The sequence below is a fragment of the Cherax quadricarinatus genome, chromosome 47 (assembly GCF_038502225.1).
Source record: "Cherax quadricarinatus isolate ZL_2023a chromosome 47, ASM3850222v1, whole genome shotgun sequence".
NCBI classification, from domain to species: domain Eukaryota; kingdom Metazoa; phylum Arthropoda; class Malacostraca; order Decapoda; family Parastacidae; genus Cherax; species Cherax quadricarinatus.
In genome coordinates, this window is record NC_091338.1 from 13341352 (window position 1) to 13364818 (window position 23467).

At 37.6% G+C, this 23467-nt stretch overlaps 1 protein-coding gene across 1 annotated transcript in view; it reads right to left on the bottom strand.

Annotated features, from left to right (window-relative positions):
• Positions 1-1987: 1987 nt before the first annotated feature.
• The window catches only part of Dhpr (dihydropteridine reductase), a 45393-nt gene continuing 23913 nt past the window's right edge, over positions 1988-23467 (bottom strand). Inside the window, exons 3-6 of the mRNA XM_070094696.1 lie at positions 19816-19902; positions 12208-12348; positions 10147-10339; positions 1988-2981 (exon numbers count right to left, since the gene is read on the bottom strand). Coding sequence (XP_069950797.1) covers positions 2879-2981; positions 10147-10339; positions 12208-12348; positions 19816-19902 — 524 coding nt within the window. The 3' untranslated portion in view covers positions 1988-2878. The remainder of the gene's footprint in view (positions 2982-10146; positions 10340-12207; positions 12349-19815; positions 19903-23467) is intronic.

A 23467-nucleotide genomic window follows, 5' to 3' on the forward strand; every position in this document is an offset into this window, starting at 1 on the left:
TACACCATATACATTAGGCCCATACCAGAGTATGCAGCACCAGTTTGGAATCCACACCTGGTCAAGCATGTCCAGAAATTAGAGAAAGTGCAAAGGTTTGCAACAAGATTAGTCCCAGAGCTAAGGGGACTGTCCTATGAAGAAAGGTTAAGGGAAATTGGCCTGACAACACTGGAGGACAGGAGGATCAGGGGAAACATGATAACGACATATAAAATACTGCGTGGAATAGACAAGGTGGACAAAGACAGGATATTCCAGAGATGGGGCACAGAAACAAGGGGTCACAACTGGAAGCTGAAGACTCAGACGAGTCAAAGGGATGTTAGGAAGTAGTTCTTCAGTCATAGAGTTGTCAGGAAGTGGAATAGCCTAGAAAGTGACGTAATGGAGGCAGGAACCATACATAGTTTTAAGATGAGGTTTGATAAAAGATCATGGAGTAGGGAGAGAGAGAGGACCTAGTAGCAATCAGTGAAGAGGCAGGGCCAGGAGCTATGACTCAACCCCTGTAACCACAAATAGGCAAGTACACACAAATAGGCAAGTACACACAAATAGGCAAGTACACACACACACACACACACACACACACACACAGTGAACCCCCGGTTTTCATGCGATGTGAAAATTGTACAATTTGGATTTTGAGCACTTTTTTCGGAGAAATTTTCCCCTGGATTTCGTACATCTGCTTGGAAATAGTCTCTTGTTGAGTCAGTAATACTCTGCATGTTCATCCACTGTTTCTTGTGCTTGTTTATTGATTGCAACTGTGAAATAAGCCACCATGGGGCCAAAGAAAGTTCAGAGTCATGGTAAATAAGGTGAGAAACATGATAGAATTCAAGGAAGAACTCGTAGAGTGAGTTGCAAAGTTTTGTGGAGAAATATCACTACCACCCTCTACCACTGTAGAGTGGTAGTGATGGTGGTAGTGATAGTGGTAGATGGTGGTAGTGATGGCAAACAATCGAAGATGCTGAGCTGCTGCTGTTGGTGTGGATCAACAAAAAAGTTAGCGGGAGATAGTGTTGTGGAGGCGATAATTTGCAAAAAGGCAAGGCAGCTGTATGTGGATCTTGTAAATATGCCAACAAGAGTCTTCAATAAAGGTAAAACTGATTTAATGTACATTTATCCATTAAAATTAGTGCTTTATATTTATTTCTTTGTTTTCTGTATGTAAAACTATAGTTATTCTCTAAAAAATTAATATTTTGTTAATATTTTTGGGTGTCTGGAATGGATTAATTAGATTTACATTATTTCTTATGGGAAATATTACTTTGGGTTTTGTTCATTTCTGATTTCGGCCGACCTTCTGGAATGGATTAAGGACGAAAACCGGGGTACTACTCTATATACATAAACTATCAGAAAATACATATAACAAGCCAATTTTGAAAGTTCATTTATATAACAAATATATTGCCAAGAAGAAAATATATTGCTTGAAATGTAAGGCTTTGTAACTTGCCAAAAACAAAAAAAATTCAAGAGACTTATCAAGAGCAGGTACTGCAGTTTTATTGAATGTATGCATGTCCAGCTAAAATAAACTGAAAAACATAAATGGATTCATCTTTACATTAGTGAAAAGAATTCAAAACACCTTAGTACTTAAGTATTTTAGATTTAATTTTTTCACAACAAAAATTTTATTTTTAATATGCCAAGGAGTTTACATTAGGATAATGGCACATAAGCATATACGTGTAAAACTGTGGTGTATACAGGGAAGCACTCTTGTAACACCAAAAATTTTACATTTAAACTAATACACATTTCTTACATTAACTTTAAACCTGATAAAAAGTACAATGGAAGCTCAAATCACCCTACCTTTCATGGTGAAAGCTATACTAAATATAAATTATGCATCGCATCTTATGTTATTCATTTTTAAATTATTCATATGTACTGTATCATAGGGAAGCACTTTATGCAAGGACATTCCTTTCCAGGGTTACTTAAAATCAATGAAGCACATGTTAACTATGAATTTAATATTTCAGATGAAATCTAAAGCCCAGCACAATTAACCCTTAAACTGTCCAAACAGATCTACATTCACATGCGTAGTGCTCCAAAAGTAGATCTACGTTTTTTTACATACTTTCAAATGTTGAAAAACATAGATCTACGTTTGGACAGTTTAAGGGTTAAAGGTGATAATGCCATGTACCAGCTGAATTTGAATCATTGTCCTTCATTTACCAATTTCATAACAGCACGTATTAGAGAAAATGAGTATCAACTGCTGCAGTCTCGTCATATTTTGTTATGCACACACATTATATATATATATATGTATATAATATATAGATATATATTATATAAAAGTCTTAGGAAGCACACACTGTAGCTTAATCTTGTGATGCACTGTAAAATATTTGGAAAAAATATATATGTTAATCTGTTACTCTGAAGCTAGGCACTTACAGGCTTGTCATGGAAACATTACATTAAATTTTTCCTTATCTATGAATAGCACATACCAAAGTTACCAATACTTTATAAAACATAGTACATTTAAAAATACCTGTACACCAGTATACTTGTGAGTTTCATAATAAAACAAAAATTGACATTACTCTACAGAATGAAATATAAAATCCAAGAATTAAAGAAATAGAGAAATAAAGCCTCTAAGAAATTTAAAAAATACAAAAAGTGTAATAAACATTTATCAATGAACAAAGTATTTCACAACCTTAATATAAATGTTACCAAAAAAATAAAAAAATATATTCAAGATTTGTGACAAACATTTAGTAAATAAAAGAGCAGCATGTCTCAACAAGAAAAAATAAATTTAGGTATAAACCAATCAAACATACAAACATTAATCTCCTTATAAAGGTAATATCAAGATTTACTCAGCCAGAACCAACTCTGTCTTGTTATCCTTTGTAATGAGTTGCACAAGACTGCCAGATGCAGGTCGATCGCTCCCAGTTGTCCACTTGTGGAAAAGCCTGTTTAAAATATATTTTCTATACATGTGTCTTATTTTAAATTTAATATTGCTGTTTATCTACTGTAATCTATATTCTCACCAGGCACAGTACTTCTTTTTAACCCTTTCACTGTCTAGACCCTTGAAATTAACCCTTAAATAGTCCAAACGTATATATACGTTTTTTCAACATCTGAAAGTATGTAAAAAAAATGTAGATCTTTTTTTTTGTTTTACATGTGAAAACGTGTAGGAAAAACTTTTATCTACATTTTTTTTTTGTTATATTTGAAAAATGTAAAAAAAAGGTAGATCTACTTTTGTAGCACTACGAATTTGAATGTCGATCTGTTTGGACCGTTTAAGGGTTAATATTGCTCTCAGTGTCCACTTTTTAAAAAGTAAATATATTTTTTTTCTGAAATAGTCGAGAATCTTTTTTTTGAAAGTGATGACACCAAAAGTGTGAAATCTGCTTGAAAACTTACAGGATTATGTTGGTGCAAAGTTAGCAGTCTTGACGCACTTTATGCACTGGCAATGTCACCAGCTTTGAGTCCCATTATAAGTAAATTCCACCACTACATTCAACCAAATTCTTAAACTATTTTGCTAGTATGCCTTCTGTTCTGCTTTACTGATAGAGCATAAGAAACCACCCATTTAACTATAAAGAGTACAGAAGGTGGTAATTTGCCAATTTTACACAAAATTAAACAAATTTAAAAATAAAAGTGCAAAGTAAACAATGTAGATATTCCTGACACTAAAACCATTTCCTCTGTTCATTAATCATGCCCCCCAGGCCTCTCCTATATTACACTTTTTCTTCCATTTTGAGTTCATAATCACAAAAACAGGTTCTCTCTTTTTTCAACAAACCAGCCATATCCCCACCAAGACAGGGTGACCTAAAAAGAAAAACAAAAGTTTTTCTTTTTAAATTTAGTAATTTATACAGAAGAAAGGGTTACTAGCCCCTTGCTCTTCATTTTATCAATTTCCCAGATAATAAAATATAACTAGGAATGATTTTCATGTTTTATAGCATCCCAGTAATCAAATCAGACCTATTAAAAACATATAAAACAGATCTGGGGTGTACAGGGGCCTTACCTGTCCTCCAGAAAAATCAGCAAATATCAAATACTAACAGTACTTCAAGCCCAATTTCAAGCTACTTCCGGTTGTGAAACCAACTAAAAGAATACCAAGTAACAGTCAATAAAACCATAAAACTAAGCTAGAAAACAACTATACTGCATAACCAAACAGTTAAGATTAGAAATTTGCTTTTCCATCATGCACTATTTGGGGCAGGACTTTTTTTTACACTGCACACTTTTTGTGCAGACCCATTCTCTCATATCTAGGGCAAAATTTACCACTCAGCTTATCTGAGAGAGCTGAGCTCATGACATAGAACTATGAGAGGGACCTCAAACAATGTGAAAACACTGTATATGTTGACTACTGATGTATAAAACCAATTCACTCATGCCTAAAAATATACCCCCCTTCATGTCTTGTGCTTGGGGATTTAGCAGAAATCTAATTTGAGAACAGGCATTATTATTTTTATAATCAAAGAAAGAGCTAAGCCAACAAGGGTCATACAGCACTGGGGGGCAGAAAATACGGCTGGGGTTATAAACATCTAGGTGGAGAGGGGATCAGAGGTGAGGGAAGAAAAGGGCTGGAAGGGACGCTAAGAGCTATGTGTTAGTTTGTACAGTACAGCAGTTGCAGACAAAAAGTAAAAAAGTGATTGCAAGAAAGAAAGAAAAGGTAAGAGTGGTAGTGTGGTGGCGTTGTAAGTAAATCCTGTGAGTTCACTGGTAAACCGGGCAATCTACAGGAAAGTGAAGAACCGAAATAGGGACCTGGCAAACCTCACAGAGGAAATGGGTGTCATTCCATGAGATACCCAGGGGTAAGGCAAGTATGGCCAATGCAGAGACAGGAGAGTGCAGTTTCCCCGAGTACAGCAACGGTAGTAAGAAGATGGCCACAAACCTAAAAGCGGTTGAACAGAGTGCAATTTGCTATGGTGCATGCCCGACCATCATTGTTGCCAACGGCCACGAAGACAGACCAAGATGACTCCAAAATAATCTCTGAATGGAATACCTCTATAGGAAACCAGAAGATCATGCACTGCTGACCACACAACAGCATCCGCTTGTTCATTGCCCTGCACATCAACGTGTTCAGGGACCCAACAGAAAACGACGTCTTTGTTTTTGCTAGCCACACGGCGCAACCATAGTTGAATACAAAGGACTAATGGATGAGGGGAATCAAACTGTTTAATGGCTTGTAAAGCAGTGAGGGGAATCTGAAATGATCACAAGCACTATGAGGAAGGCATACAACTCGGCAGTAAAAATACTAGCCGAGTCTAACAAATGACCTTGGACAACATCGTCAGTGAACACCACTGCAAACCCAACACCGTCAGAAGATTTAGAACCATCTGTATAAACAGCAACAGCATGAGCATGCGACTGGAAGTGATCAGGAAAAACAGAGCAAGAAGCAGTCATAAGTAGGAGAGCTTTGGCACACGGCAGTAGGGGAGAGCAGACAAACTGTCGGAACCTCCCAAGGGGAAAGGGAAAAGGCAGACACTAAATGAACATACAAGGGAGGCAATTGGAGAGAAGACTGGAGTGAGTGTAGATGAAGAGAAAATGGTTGGAGTAAGCATGGGCTTCTACTAACATCTGAGACCAACCTATACGCAGACAGAACACAAAGGTCATGAGAGTGGACAAAGTAACAAAGGCAATGAGCCTCAGCATAGAGGCTTTCAACAGGGAAATGAATGAAAGGCACCAAGGCATAAACGTAGACCCTGATGATGAAGGGGATCTAACTTAGAGTGGAAGGAGAAGCTGCAGAATAGACATGGTCGACAAAATCCAGCTTGGACAAGACTATAGTGGAATGCAAACATAGAAGAGTCCGACAATCTGCTCCCCATGAATGATGAGCAAGAATTTTAAGGAGATTCAGCCGACCATGGCAAGCTGCCTTCAAAGAGGAAATGTAAGGGTTCCATGTCAACCGGCGATAAAAGAGGACAAGAAACTAGACCATATCACATTCTGGAATACGTAAGCCATGTAAATACAATGGAATATCTGGGACAAGAGGACATCTAATGAAGGTAATGAAATGGGTTTTCGTACTAGAAAATTTGAATCCATGAGAAGTGGCCCAATGGGAAACTCGGTCAATCGCATCCTGAAGGGAGGCCACTACCAGGTGACAGCCAGTGCCTGCGTAAGCTATAACGAAGTCATCCACAAAGTGATGACCAAATATGCGATGGAAGAATGGAAGATAGGTCATTTATAGCCAAGAGAAAAAGGGTAGTGCTAAGGACACAACCTTGTGGGACACCCTCAGCCTGAACAAAGTCTGAGGAAAGTGAGGTGCCAACACGGACACGAAAATGTCTGTCAAATAAGAAAGTAAGGAAAGTTGGTAGATTACAGCGGAGGCCTAAGGAGTGGGCTTGGGCTAAAATATTATACCTCCAAGTGAAGTTGTATGCCTTCTCAAGATCAAAAAAGACTGCTATGATGGAGTGTTAGCAAAGGTATTTTGCACGTACATATCTAAGTGGAGCAAGGGGTCCAAAGTAGAGCGGCTGTTGCCAAAGCCATATTGGCGAGGGAAAAGACTACTGTAAGTCTCCAAATACCATATCAGACATCTATTCAGAAATGTTGCAGATATATCTTTTTTCTCTCTCTTTTTTTTTTTAATTTATGATTTTTATGTTCTGATAATTACAATTTGTAGTAGTTCTTGTGATTTCATAGCCAATCTTTGTTCTAACACTAATACAGGTACTGAAATAGTAACTAAATAGTTACAAACACACTGAGAGATGAACATTTTCACTACGCACACCAAGTGTTAAGACCCATTCTGTACTAACCAGGCATCTCAGACCAATCATGCCAAATTTGGAGGCAGGAAAACCAAAATGTTGATCTACGTTTAAAACGCTAGCGGTAACAACGTAGAGCTACGTCTGGACAATGGAAATAGGTACATGTGTGTTAGTCAACTGGTGTAGGCTGCATCCTGGGAACAAAACTGACTGAATTTGCCCAAAATACTTTGCATAACAAGGGACTTTCTATATAGCAGTATGTCATTGATGTCAGCTAAGCCTGTATATGTTATACATGTTTATTTTTTTTTTTATTATCACACTGGCCGATTCCCACCAAGGCAGGGTGGCCCGAAAAAGAAAAACTTTCACCATCATTCACTCCATTACTGTCTTGCCAGAAGGGTGCTTTACACTACAGTTTTTAAACTGCAACATTAACACCCCTCCTTCAGAGTGCAGGCACTGTACTTCCCATCTCCAGGACTCAAGTCCGGCCTGCCGGTTTCCCTGAATCCCTTCATAAATGTTACTTTGCTCACACTCCAACAGCACGTCAAGTATTAAAAACCATCTGTCTCCATTCACTCCTATCAAACACGCTCATGCATGCCTGCTGGAAGTCCAAGCCCCTCGCACACAAAACCTCCTTTACCCCCTCCCTCCAACCTTTCCTAGGCCGACCCCTACCCCGCCTTCCTTCCACTACAGAATGATACACTCTTGAAGTCATTCTGTTTCGCTCCATTCTCTCTACATGTCCAAACCACCTCAACAACCCTTCCTCAGCCCTCTGGACAACAGTTTTGGTAATCCCGCACCTCCTCCTAACTTCCAAACTACGAATTCTCTGCATTATATTCACACCACACATTGCCCTCAGACATGACATCTCCACTGCCTCCAGCCTTCTCCTCGCTGCAACATTCATCACCCACGCTTCACACCCATATAAGAGCGTTGGTAAAACTATACTCTCATACATTCCCCTCTTTGCCTCCAAGGACAAAGTTCTTTGTCTCCACAGACTCCTAAGTGCACCACTCACTCTTTTTCCCTCATCAATTCTATGATTCACCTCATCTTTCATAGACCCATCCGCTGACATGTCCACTCCCAAATATCTGAATACGTTCACCTCCATACTCTCTCCCTCCAATCTGATATCCAATCTTTCATCACCTAATCTTTTTATCCTCATAACCTTACTCTTTCCTGTATTCACCTTTAATTTTCTTCTTTTGCACACCCTACCAAATTCATCCACCAATCTCTGCAACTTCTCTTCAGAATCTCCCAAGAGCACAGTGTCATCAGCAAAGAGCAGCTGTGACAACTCCCACTTTGTGTGTGATTCTTTATCTTTTAACTCCACGCCTCTTGCCAAGACCCTCGCATTTACTTCTCTTACAACCCCATCTATAAATACACTATATTAAACAACCACGGTGACATCACACATCCTTGTCTAAGGCCTACTTTTACTGGGAAAAAATTTCCCTCTTTCCTACATACTCTAACTTGAGCCTCACTATCCTCTTCACTGCTTTCAGTAACCTACCTCCTACACCATACACCTGCAACATCTGCCACATTGCCTCCCTATCCACCCTGTCATACGCCTTTTCCAAATCCATAAATGCCACAAAGACCTCTTTAGCCTTATCTAAATACTGTTCACTTATATGTTTCACTGTAAACACCTGGTCCACACACCCCCTACCTTTCCAAAAGCCTCCTTGTTCATCTGCTATCCTATTCTCCGTCTTACTCTTAATTCTTTCAATTATAACTCTACCATACACTTTACCAGGTATACTCAACAGACTTATCCCCCTATAATTTTTGCACTCTCTTTTATCCCCTTTGCCTTTATACAAAGGAACTATGCATGCTCTCTGCCAATCCCTAGGTACCTTACCCTCTTCCATACATTTATTAAATAATTACACCAACCACTCCAAAACTATATCCCAACCTGCTTTTAACATTTCTATCTTTATCCCATCAATCCCGGCTGCCTTACCCCCTTTCATTTTACCTACTGCCTCACGAACTTCCCCCACACTCACAACTGGCTCTTCCTCACTCCTACAAGATGTTATTCCTCCTTGCCCTATACACGAAATCACAGCTTCCCTATCTTCATCAACATTTAACAATTCCTCAAAATATTCCCTCCATCTTCCCAATACCTCTAACTCTCCATTTAATAACTCTCCTCTATTTTTAACTGACAAATCCATTTGTTCTCTAGGCTTTCTTAACTTGTTAATCTCACTCCAAAACTTTTTCTTATTTTCAACAAAATTTGTTGATAACATCTCACCCACTCTCTCATTTGCTCTCTTTTTACATTGCTTCACCACTCTCTTAACCTCTCTCTTTTTCTCCATATACTCTTCCCTCCTTGCATCACTTCTACTTTGTAAAAACTTCTCATATGCTAACTTTTTCTCCCTTACTACTCTCTTTACATCATCATTCCACCAATCGCTCCTCTTCCCTCCTGCACCCACTTTCCTGTAACCACAAACTTCTGCTGAACACTAACACTACATTTTTAAACCTACCCCATACCTCTTCGACCCCATTGCCTATGCTCTCATTAGCCCATCTATCCTCCAATAGCTGTTTATATCTTACCCTAATTGCCTCCTCTTTTAGTTTATAAACCTTCACCTCTCTCTTCCCTGATGCTTCTATTCTCCTTGTATCCCATCTACCTTTTACTCTCAGTGTAGCTACAACTAGAAAGTTATATATGTACTTGTAGAAATAATTATTATTAGTATACAGTACATTTTTCTTCTTTCAACGTACCGGCCATATCCCACTGAGGCGGAGTGGCCCAAAAGGAAAAACAGAAGTTTCTCCTTTTACATTTAGTAATATACACAAGAGAAGGGATTACTAGCCCCTTGCTCCTGGCATTTTAGTCGCCTCTTACAACACACATGGTTTACGGAGGAAGAATTCTGTTCCACATGGATATAAGCAGAAATAAACAAGACTAGTAAGAAAATAGAAGAAAACCCAGAAGGGTGTGTATATATTTGCCTGTACATGCAAGTGTAGTGTGACCTAAATGTAAGTAGAAGTAGCAAAATGTACCTGAAATCTTGCATGTTTATGAGACAAAAAAAGACACCAGCAATCCTACCATCATGTAAAACAATTACAAACTTTTGTTTTACACTCACTTGGCAGGATGGTAGTACCTCCTTGGGTGGTTGCTGTCTACCAACCTACTACTTAGGTGTACAGTACTTACTCGGCAATAAATTCTAGGGAGGTCCAAGTTGAGAAGTCGGCACCTGACATCCACTTCCTATTCATGGGTGTATCTAATGTGACTGGAAGTATGGCAACTGCTGTGGCCCCTTGTGGCAATCCTGACTTTTCCTGACCAAGACTTTTAGTTAATTGATGCACAGCTGCCTTTGCCAGACCATATCCAATCATGCCTAAAAATTTAAGCAAACACAAAATATTGAGGTCATAAATAAAATTATATACTGTATAGCAATATTACACAATGCTATAAAGCTATATCTTCTTAGGAATGGTGCAATTTGTATTTGGGTGTCTGAATTATGGGAAATTCTGAAATTTCTCTTCCAAATATTTTTTTTAATTGAAGAAACTTTTTACTTTCTGTAGTAAAATTTGGGGAAAAAAAAAATGAAAAATGCTGTTCATAAGCATCTAAAATATACTTCAAAAATTTTCACTGATATTCAGAAGATTCTTAATTTTGGAGAATTTTTCAAAACTCACAAATTGCAAAACAAATCTTCCATTCTGAATACAGTGGAAACTTGGTTGTTGAAGGAACTAACTGTCAAACGAATCAGTTTTCCAACAGATTTGTTCAATTTGCTCTTCATATGTGGTCTTGGTTGTCTACCAATAACACTTGGATCACGTGATCACCAGACATTCCACAACGTAGGTCTCAGTCAGTATAGCAACTAATGTTAATGCTGTAAACATCTCTTGAGCTGCTCCTGTGCATCTTGTGAAAGTAATGAAACCAAAAGTACAAAATTTGATGGAAAACTTATGGAATTATGCTACTGCAAAGCTAGCGATCTTGGCAATATTTATGCATCAGCATTTTGCCCAATTTGAGCCCTATTTTGGGCCAATTCCATCATTCCAGTCGGCCAAACTTATAGCTATTTCACTAGAAGTCCTTTCATTCTATCCATTGAGTATAAGAAACTGCCCATTTACCTATTTCAACTACCCAATAAAGTGATCTGAAATTACTAATTTGGCCAATTTCACACGAAATTCAAAAAAGATCAATTTCAAAATAGGGTCCAGCATAAACAATGCAGACATTCCTGGCACTAAAATAACACTATCTGCTCATTAGTCACGTCTCCAGGTCCCCCTTATATTATGCTTGTTTTTCATTTTAAATTCTTATTCACACAAAAAATAGACGACATATTGTTACTGAGACTACTGCATAATTGTAATAACTGTATAAATAATATCAGAGCATTCAGCATTCATAAATGCATATTAGACTCACCAGTTGATGTGTATTGGACGCTTGACATGATTTGTTTACTTGAACATCGGCAAAAATCGAACATTTCCTGTTTGAGCTCAATTTCAAGCTACTTTTAGTCTTTAAACCATTCAAAATCATCTCTATTTCTGCAATATATCTTTCCATTCTATCAAATTAGACTAAATAAACAAGTATAACCATAAATACATATGAACATTACAATGCAAAATTGCTGTTTTAAACCAAGAACAGTATTGTTTTTTTTTCATTATGTACTGCATGCTGCTGGATTTTTTTATACTGCACACACTGACCATGCAGACTCATTCTCTCACATGTAGGTCTACCAGCTTTCTCCCACAAGATTTGAAGCTGCTAGAACTTTGCCATTAGCTCTCCTCTGACAGATAAGAGGCAGTTAAATTTTCATTTACTGTAGAGTATTTCAGTTAAATTTTCATTTAGTATTAATTTTTACAGTTTCTGCATCCTGTATAATTTTACACATTGTTTTAGGTAGCAGTTAGTACATTATTATTAATAAATTATCATATCGACATTTTTTGTCTGGAATGGATTAACTCTATTTACAATTTTCTTTATGAGAAAAATTGGTCTGGCTTTTGACCACTTTGGTTGTCAAACTGACATCTGGAATGAATTAAATTTGACAACCGAGGTTCCACTGTTTCCAATTTTCTGTACTTGCTTTTAAAATTGAAGAGAAATTTAAATAGGTATTATTACTATTATTGCTGTCTCAGATCAAAAACAATGCTATAATTACTCCACTCATTTTATCCTTACCTGGAGTTCCATTAATTGCAGCTTGTGCACCAGGAAGGGATACCAGTCCCCCTTCTTTAAGAAAGCAAGAGGCAGCCTGAGCTGTGATGGTAGATGACCATACACTCTGGGACCACATGGACTCACAGCTCTTTAGAAAATCTTACAATGAACAGAAAAAAAATTATACATATATTAATATAAGGATTACTCAAAAGAATTGTTACAACTTCGAACCAAGCAAGATAAGAAAAATCATTAAAAAAAATCTTACTGACATGACTTGATAGTCAATGAGAGATATAAAACCTAACATGTAAAAAAATTCTTAATCTGATAATGGGCTGATTTAAGTTTCTTGTAAAGAGGTATCGATAACAGAAGGCAGTACAGTATGCCAGTCAATTCTAGCATTTACAAGAATAACTCTTCAGTTACTATTTTTTAAAAAATCACATCACTATTTTAAATAACTTTGAATGCACAGGGTTCAAACCTATGAGAAGCCAATCCTAAAACTAGCAGGCCAGTGCCCTCACTACTGGACTATAAATGTATTAATTCAAGGATTATGTGGAGTAAAATAAATGTTGGATGTGAGAAGTGGGTTACAGTAAGCATATATGCACCTGGGGAAGAGAGAAGTATAGAGGAGAGAGAGAGAGAGATTTTGGGAAATGTTGAGTGAATGCGTGGGGAGTTTTGAACAAAGTGTGAGAGTACTTGTAGTTGGGGATTTTAACCCTTTCAGGGTCCAAGGCCCAAATCTGAAGTGGTGCCCCAGTGTCCAAGAATTTTCAAAAAAAAAATTTGTTATTTTTTCTTATGAAATGGTAGAGAATCTTTTTGTGAAGGTAATAAAACAAAAAGTACAAAATTTGATGGAAAATTGACGAAATTATGCTCTCGCGAATTTTGATGTGTCAGCGATATTTACAAATCGGCGATTTTGCCGACTTTGACTTCCATTTTAGGCCAATTATATTATTCCAGTCGAACAAATTCTTAGTTATTTCACTAGTATTACTTCTATTCTATCGATTGAGCACAAGAATTCGCCAAGTCAACTGTTTCAACTACAAATTAAAGTGATCGGAAATTGTTAATTTGGCCAATTTAACAAAGTTCAAAATATTCCAATTTCAAAATAGGGTCCAGAATAAACAATGTAGGTATTCCTGGAACTAAACTAACATTTCCTCTGCTCAATAGTTATGTTTTGAGGCTTTACAAATAAATTTCATTTTGATTTTTTATTCACATAATGAATTTTTATTCACACCAAAAAATAGAAGACTTACTGTTATGCAATACTGTAATAATTGTATAAATATCATCACAATATTTGTGAATGCATATTAGACCCACCAGCCGGTGTGTATTAGACATGTGAGGTCGTTTGTTTACTCTTGAATGTCGGCAAAAATTTAACATTTCTGCTACTTTGAGCTCAGTTTCAAGCCATTTCCAGTGCTAAAACCAATCAAAATCATCTCTATTTCTGTAATATGTCTTCCATTCTATCAAATGAGACCAAGAAATCGCAAATACAACTATAAAAAACATACGAAAAAACACTGCAAAGTCGCTGTTTTAATCGAAAAATCATGATTTCAGTTTTTTTTCTCTTATTATACACAGTGTGCTGCAGGATCTGTTTTATGTGGTGCACACATACCACATAGATGTATTCTCTCATATCTAGGCCCAAATGTACCACTCACAGTTTATCAGAGTGAGCTGAGCTCATGACGTAGATCTACGGTTTGGACCCTGAACGTAAAGCCGTAGATCTATGGGACGGACCCTGAAAGGGTTAATGCTGAAGTGGGTAAAAATGTTGTGGAGGGAGTAGTAGGTAAATTTTGGGTGCCAGGGGTAAATGAAAATCGGGAGCCTTTAATTGAGCTATGTGTAGAAAGAGGTTTGGTAATAAGTAATACATATTTTATGAAAAAGAGGATAAATAAATATACAAGGTATGATGTAGCACAATATGAAAGTAGTTTGTTAGATTATGTATTGGTGGATAAAAGGTTGATGGGTAGGCTCCAGGATGTACACGTTTATAGAGGGGCAACTGATACATCGGATCATTATCTAGTTGTAGCTACAGAAGCTGACCTAACAGAGTCAGAATAAATATGAAGTCTGTACCCACTTCCACAAGTACATTTAGTGTTATGAGACCCTAAATTTTTTTTTTCATCCAATTTTTTCTGTAAAACCTAGTTCTCATTTCCATATTGTCAATCTGACAGCAGTGATTCTAAGCTGTCCAATCACAACCTCATATTTTATATTCTTGTTAAAAACCTCAAGATCATCATCTTGTTTGCCTAAGAAGATATAGATTTCTGTTTTTTTTTTATACATTTGTAACTATGTTTTGCAGTCCTCCATTAGTTAACTACTTTATTTTTTATTCTCTAGTGTGTGCCATCTATAACAATTCAAAGTTTATTCTCTATAAGGATTACAATGCGGGGTTTACAGATTTTGGTTATTGTGTGGTTTACATGTAGTAAAATACTAATTACAGAGGGGGCCACTAGAACACCTAGCAAGGCTAGGCATTTTGGGCAAACTTAGATTAATTCTTAACCCTAAATTATTACAAATTGTGGAGCAAGTTGACTAAATACTAAGTGACTAAATACTAAGCGACTAAATACTAGTTTGTGAGTTTAGCAATGTGAATGCTTTTGTTTTGGCACAATACATAGTTTCTATATTGGAGTATCACAGGCAAACTTGCGACTAGTTAGAAATCATTATTTTAATATTAAGATACGTATTTCTGTGCTTATAGTCAAATGGGTGAGTAAGTGTGAACCACCAGGTGGTTTTTATGTAGTTAGTTGACGAGGTGTATCAGGGAGACGAGATGTTTTCTAATAGTAGTTTTGAATGTGATGAATGTGTCTGCAGTTCTAGAGTTTTCAGGTAGGGTGTTCCAGATTTTAGGGCCTTTGACATACATTGAATTTTTGCTTGTGGGTCCTGTCACAACTATCAAGAAAGCATTTTAATTCAAGGTTAATATTGGAATTTAAGGTCCTGTATATGTAGATTGCACAGTAGTAAGTGTGGATGTTCTGAACAGGGAGTAAGTTTAGATCTATGAAGAGTGGGGGGGGGGGGTGTTGCCAGGGATGGGATTTAGTGATTATTCTTACTGCAGCTTTTTGTTGAGTTATTATTGGCTTTAGGTGTATTGCTGCAGTTGAACCCCAAGCACAAATAGCATAGGTGAGGTATGGATAAATGAGTGAATGATATAGTGTGAGAAGGGCATTTTGCGGCACGTAGTATCGTATCTTGGAGAGGATCCCAACTGTTTTGGATACTTTTTTTGATATGTGTTGGATATGGGTGCTGAAATTCAGGTTGTTGTTGAGGTATAGGCCTAGTTATTTGCCCTCATTATGTTTGGCAATTAGAGTGCTGTCAATCTTAATGTTCAGTTGTGCAGCACCTGTTCTGCTACCAAACATAATACAGTAGGTTTTGTCTGTGTTAAGTTTAGGTTTATTAGCTGTCATCCAAGTTGATATTTTGAGCAGCTCTTCATTAAGGCCCAAATAAGAAATCACCTCATCACCCAAGATTAGCCAGACAAACCATACCTAACTACTACCAGTTTCTCAAAAGCTACTCATTGTGCTGATGAATGCTCAACCACTTACTACTTTGAAATTAGGAGGTCTGTTCTTTTCATTGTTTTAAATAGTAGTAGACTAATACATCACACTGTATATTGTTTTAAATTGTTACATGGTAATACTGTAATCTATATTAACTAATTCAATAGTGTAAAAAGTCTCTACTAGACTTATCAAAAACATGTAGCATCACCTGATATAATATTCAATTCTCCTGTACTCACTAACTCATCTAATGACCATATGAACTATGTATTATTACCTTACTATTCTTAAGTTAATCTTTAAGTTTGCCTGAAATGCTCAGCATACAGAGGGGCTTTTGGTATGTACACCCAACTATTATATTCCTCTGAACAACCATGTAATTTGTCAAAATAAAAAATCTAAATCTAAAAATAACCCACATTTCCTTACCAAATTGTACACAACATACAGGAACTCACTACCCCTATAACAAAAACACTATACTGTAGATGAATGCATTTAAAAAAAAGTAGCAACCAAGAAAAATGCAGAACTGTATTGCAAAATGGTGTGGGAGGTAGTTGTTGCTGCTGCTTATTTAAGGGCTACAACTTCTTGAGTTGTATGAGCCCTGCTCACAGTGATGTATATGGCCAATACAGCTCAATATTGCACATGCTGTAACGGCTCTATAAACACCAGTCATGGGGAAGTCGTAAACTTGTAGGGAGAATGGGAGGACTTGGGTTCAACCCAAGGAAGGGGAGGGCAGATTTAATTCCTTTGGATCAAGAGCCCATCACTAGCAACAAGGAACTTCCCTTGAGGCATTCATTATACAATTTTCTAATTACTAATCCACACTATTATCAATAACCAACATACTCAACAATTGTAGAAATACAGCTAAAATACATCATGTTAAGGCACAAGAATGTTTAATTAATGGTTGCTAGCCTCCATGCACCTGATCCCAGCTCATTTTTTTTAAAAACTTTATGGTGCAGTCAACCCTTTTCCATGAAATTAGGATCTGGATATAATGTTTCAATTGCAGTTTATTGAAAAATGTGATCCCTGGACACATGATATACAAGATTCTACTGTATATTTAATCATAACTACAGTGGACCCCCGGATTAAGTAATTAATCTGTTCCAGAGAGTGACTAAACCCGAATCTAATTCCGAATTAATTTTCCCCACAAGAAAATGGAAATCCAATTAATCCGTTCCCAACACCCAAAAGTATTAAAAAAAATTTTCTTTTTACATGAAATATACATTATCCTACACAGTAAACAATGAGACATGCAGAATAAAACATTACTAAAAGACACTTACCTTTATGGAAGACTTACTGATGAGTGATGAGATGGGAGGAGGGGAGAGGATGGGGGTGTACTATTGTTTGGAAGGGGAATCCCCCTCCATAAGGACTTCAGGTACCAAGTCCTTCTCCGGGGTTACTTCTCTTCTTTGTTTTTGAATGCCACTAGGACCAGCTTGAGTCTCGGGACCCCTGTCGCTCAAAAAAGTGTTCCACAGAGGTCTGTTTCTGGCGTTTCTTAAATACTTCCCTAAAATGGGACATAACATTGTCACTGTACATGTTGCCAACATGGCCTGCAACACCTTTGTCAGGGTGATGTTCATCCATAAATGTTTGCACCTTTGTCCACAGTGTACAAATGTCCTTAATCTTTGAAGGCAACTTCCTCCATCTCTCTCTCCCTCCTCCTTTAGAGCAATTTCCTGAGCTGTGGTCTGTTGGTGTTGCAGATGAAGGTCTTGCAGTGGTTACCTGTAGTGGTTAGCTCTTCATCATGATCCTCCACAAACTCTTCTACATCCTCCAAACTCACATCCAACCTCATGGAATTCCCCAATGCCACAATAGATTCCACAACTAGCATAGGCTCCTCAGGGTAAGCCCCAAACCCTTCAAAATCCCTCTCTTGTACACACTGTGGCCACAAATTCCTTCAAGCAGAGTTCAAATTCCTGGAAGTCACTCCCTCCCAAGCCTTACCTATAAGGTTTATGCAACTGAGGATACTGAAGTGATCTTTCCAGAATTCTCTTAGGGTCAATTCAGTGTCTGAGGTCACTTCAAAACACTTTTGAAAAACTGCTTTGGTGTACAGTTTTTTGAAATCTGAAATGACCTGCTGGTCCATGGGCTGGAGGAGGGGAGTGGTATTAGGGGGGCAAGAACTTCACTTTGATGAAACAAAACTCCTGCACCATATGTTCTTCCAAGTCTGGAAGATGAGCAGGAGCATTGTCCATTACCAGGAGGCACTTGGGTTCCAATTTATTTTCCAGGAGGTATTTTTTCACACTGGGGCCAAACATGTCATGGAACCAATCAAGGAAAATGTCCCTCATGACCCACGCCTTACTGTCTGCCTTCCACATCATACACAATTTACTCTTGACAACACTTTCTTGAACACACTGGGATTTTCAGAGTGATACACCAGTAAAGGCTTCACTTTGAAATCCCCACTAGCATTGCTACAAAACATGAGAGTTAGCCTGTTTTTCATAGACTTGTGTCCTGGGAGTGCCTTTACCTCCTGAGTAATGTAGGTCCTCTTTGGCATTTTCTTCCAAATGAGGTCTGTTTCATCACAATTGAACACTTGTTGGGGTTGGAATTTTTCAGCCTCTATGTACCCCTTGAAGTCCTGAACATATTTTTCAGCCACTTTTTTGTCAGAACTGGCAGCCTCACTATGCCTTATCACACTGTGTATGCCACTACGATTCTTAAATCTCCCACACCACCCTTTGCTGGCCTTAAATTCCCCAATATCAGCACTAGTTCTAGGCATTTTTGTTACGAGATGATGCAACTGCCTTGCCTTTCACATTTTTGACTGCATAACACAATCTTCTGATAATTGTTTCTCACTGATGCACACCAACAATAAAGTCTCCACGTCTTCCAGTATTTGCGATCTCTGTTTTGTAAGCATATTTGCACCTTTTGCAGCAACAGCTTCCTTGATTTCCTTTTTCTTGGCCAGGATAGAAGCAATGGTTATATGGGGTTTGTTACAACCTGGACAGCTCAGCGACACGCACTCCACTCTCATATTTTGCAATGATCTCTTTCTTGAATTCTATAGTGTTTCTCACCCTCTTTACCAAATGGCTGGCACTAGAAGTTTTTTTTGGGCCCATGGTGGCTTATTTAGCAGTAACAAGCACTAAAAAGAATAGAATAATACAAAATGTATCATATGAACGAGTGGGATCGTCCTCACTGGTTGGTAAACAATGGCACACTGGCTGTACATGGAGTGTCCAGGCCGCTCAGGTCATGCGGACACGTTCCAGACGAATGACTTATTCCAAGTTCAGTGCCTATCACCGAGCCAATATTTTGACAAAAAAACATTACCTATTCTGAATATTACTTATTCCGATGACGATTTAACCCGGGGGTCCACTGTACCTGCTTATGATCAAGCAGTGAATCAAAGGAATTTGGAAGGAAACCTCTCATATTATATACAGGAAATTTTAACATTAAACTAATCCATAGAATTTTTTAAATTATAGAATCTATAAAACTTAGAACACAAGGGAAACTAGCAAATACTAAGGAATGAGCTATGATGCAAATAAAGCAGCAAGACGTGTTGCATGAACCTGTACTAGGAATGAGGTAAAATGAGTTATTTAAATTTATATGCAATAAGATCACAGTAAACAGGTGATATCACAATATACAGAACAACCACTGTGAAAAAATAGCGAAATTCCAAGCGAATTCATGACTCCTCACATTATCAAGGAACTACGGTTCCTCGATAATGTAAGAAGTCACGAAAGTGTTTGGAATTTTGCTATTTTTTCACAGTGGCTGTTCTGCATATTTAAATTTATATGCATGTTAGTTGAAAAAATAAAAAATCATTTTTCTCCTTTTCTGTCGCATATGCTGTAACTAAATATTTCATTTGATGAGTCATTATTGCTTTTACCTTTGCTGCCAGCATTGCCACCAGCCCATCCACCAGCAACGTTGATGATGGCATCTACTTTATCGTTCCCTAATGCAGCTTTCAACCCTGTGAAAAAATTTTTTAATTAAAACAATCATTTTTTTTTAAACACATTGGCCATCCCCCACTGAGGCAGAATGACCTGGGGGGGGGGGACACTTTCACCATTATTCACACTATCACTGTCTTGCCAGAGGTACACAGATATGACAGTTTGGATGCCACTTTAAACAGCAAATATCCCAAACCCCAGTGCAGGCACTGTACTTCCCACCGCCAGGACTCAAGTCCGGCTAGCCAGTTTACCCTGAATCCCTTCACAAAATATTACCCTGCTCACACTCCAATGGCTTGTCAAGTCCCAAAAAATCACTCTTGTCTGACATGCTCACACATGCCCGCTGTATGGATATATTACTGAGCAGGCAATTTTGTGGCCCATGGCTCAATTCTCTGGCTTCAAGAGGCAGTGTTACTTTTTAAATCAAATTTAAGCTAGCATGTCAAAATCATCACGGAGTCATATTTTTTTTTACATGCACTGAAGAGACATTCATCCCTATTTTACTCAGTGTAATAATAGCTCTGGTGACAGTGAAGGAATTGACTTAACTCTTATTCCAGTCCCTTCACTAGTATCAAAGCCGCTATTGCAGGGTACTCAGTTAAAACAAATTCCAACAGAAATTTATATTAATACCAATAAGACCTTAACTACCACAATACATCAAAAGCCATGCTGCATAATTTACCTTGGGGTAAAAAAGTACCAAAACTTAACTCTGGACTTTTATTTTGACAATAAATCATGCTAATTTTAAAACAAGAATGACATTGTGAAGGCTTTAATACAGTCTCTCAGGCACAAAGAAAGAAAAATAAATATAGTAATCTATATACAGCAGAATTCCCATATCCACAGATTTGGTTTCTGTGGTTTCAGTTATCCAAGGTTTACCATGGTCCAGGAATAACCCTCAATTTTGCTCAACCCCTTTCAGGGTCAAGACCCCCAATCCTGAACTCCCTCTCAGGGTCAGGGGAAAAAAAAAATATGAAATGATAGAGAATCTTTTCCCGATGGTAATCACACCAAAAGAATGAAATTTGATGGAAACTTGCGGAATTATGCTCTCATGAAGTTAGCGGTCTCAACGATATTCACGCATCAGCAATTTCACCCAGTTTGAGCCCTATTTTTGGCCAATTCTAATGTTCCAGTCTACTAAAGTCATAGCTATTTCACTAGAACTTCATTTGTTCTACCAAATGAGTACAAGAAACTGCCCATTTACCAATTTTAACTACCCAATGGAGTGGTCAAAACTTGGCAATTTGGCCAATTTCACAAATTTCAAAAGATGCCAATTTCAAAATAGGGTCCAGAATAAACAAGACACATTCCTGGCACTAGAATAAAATTTTCTGTTCATTAGTCACGTCTCCAGGCCCTTCTTATATTACTCTTGCTTTCCATTTTGAATTTTTATTCTCACAAAAAATAAGACTTACTGTTATGCAGACTATTGCATTATTATAAAAAATGGTATAAATAATATCAGCACACTTATGAAAGAATATCAGACTCACCAGCTGACGTGTATTTGTTTACTCTTGAACATCAGCAAAAATCAAACATTTCCGCTACTTTGTGCTCAATTTCAAGGTACTCTTCATTGTGAAACCAATCAAAATCATCTTTATTTCTGTAATATGTCTTCCATTCTATCAAATGAGATCAAGAAAACGAGAATACAACCATAAATACCATACAGAAATACACTGCAAAGTCGCTGTTTTAAACCAAATACATGATCGGAGTTTTTTTTCTCATGGACTGCGTGCTGCAGGATTTTTTTTATACTGCATACACTGACCATGCAGACCCATTCTTTCATATGTAGGCCTACCAGCTTTCTTCTGCTCGATTTGAAGGCACTAGAATTTACGTGTACAAGTACAGCATCGACCCTAGCTCTCAAGCCATACAGTTATGGCACCAACCCTGAAAGGGTTAATAATGGCCCCAAAGAGCAGAAGTAGTGATCCTGGCAGTTCTTCAAAGCCTAAGAGAAGCTGTAAAGTGCTTCCCATCAGTGAAAGAGGGCTAATTCTTGACATACTGTGCATAATTTATCAATTAAACTATCATAGTTTGAGAAAACTGGAAAGTTTACACCATACTGAGATTTCATAGGGATGAAACATTTTTGTATTCAAAGAATTTTAATTAATAGAATGCTGAACTGTAAATAAATATTTTGCATAATACAACTGCTCACTAAAAGTGAACAAAGATAAGTGCAAGGTGATGACAGTAACAAAGTCTAGGTAATGATACTGAATATCAGAGTGGAGGGAGTAATGAGGTAGTGGTCCGAGGGCAATGTGTGATTTAACTATTATGCAGAAAATTTGTAATTTGGAAATTAGGAGGTGTGTTGTTACTAAAAGTATTATCCAGAGGGCTTGGGAGGGGTTGCCGAGATGGTTTGGTTATTTAGAGAGGATAAAACAAAATAAGATGACTTGGAGGGAGTATTAATCTGTAGTGGAAGGGGTTGTCTTAGGAAAGGATGGAGGGAGGGGGTAAAGGAGATTTTGTGCAAGGGGCTTGGACATCTAGTAGGTATGCGAGTGTAAGACAGGAGTGAGTGGAGGCAAGTGGTTTTGGGGAAGATTCAGGAAAACCGGTCAGCTGGACTCGAGTCCTGGAGGTGGGATGTACAGTGTCTGCACTCTCAAGGAGGGGGTAGGGATATCTGCTGTTTCGAGGGACATCTAAACTATTATATCTATGTGCCTCTGGCAAGACAGTGATAGTGTGAATTGATGGTGAACATGTTTCTCTCTCAGGTCACCCTACCACAATGGGAAACAGCCAGTGCAAAAAAAAAAAAAAAAAAAGGGGGGGGGGGGCGGAGATATTATCAGATGAGTCTATAAAAGACGAGGTACACCACAAAACAGACGAGAGGGGTGATGAGGAAGGTCTGAGGTATGTTGAAGTACAGTATCTGTGGAAAAAACTTATGGAGGGAAAAAAAAAAAAAAGGAATGTACAAGGTACAGTGGAACCTCGGTTTTCGTTTTTAATTCATTCCATAGAATTTGACGAAAATCAAATTCGACGAAAACTAAAGCAATATTTCCCATAAGAAACAATGTAAATCTAATTAATTCATTCCAGACACCCAAAAATATTAACAAAATATACATTTTATAGAGAATAACTGTAGTTTTATATACAAAAAACAATGAGAAAAATATAAAGCACTAATTTTAATGGATAAATAAACATTTAAATCAGTTTTACCTTTACTGAAGAGACTTGTTGGCCTTTTCACAAATTATCGCCTCCACAACACTATCTCCTAACTGCTCTTCGTTGAACCACACCAACAACAACTTCTCAACATCTTCGATTGTTTGCGATCTCTGTTTTAGTAGCATACTTACCCCTTTCGCAACATCAGATTCCTTGATTTCTTTTTTCTTCACCAGGATGGAACTGATCATCGAGGAGGACTTCCCATACATCCTGGTGAGATCAACCACACATACGCCACTTTTGTACTTTTCTACACGTTCTTTCTTGAATTCTATCGTGTTTCACACCTTCTTTATCAAA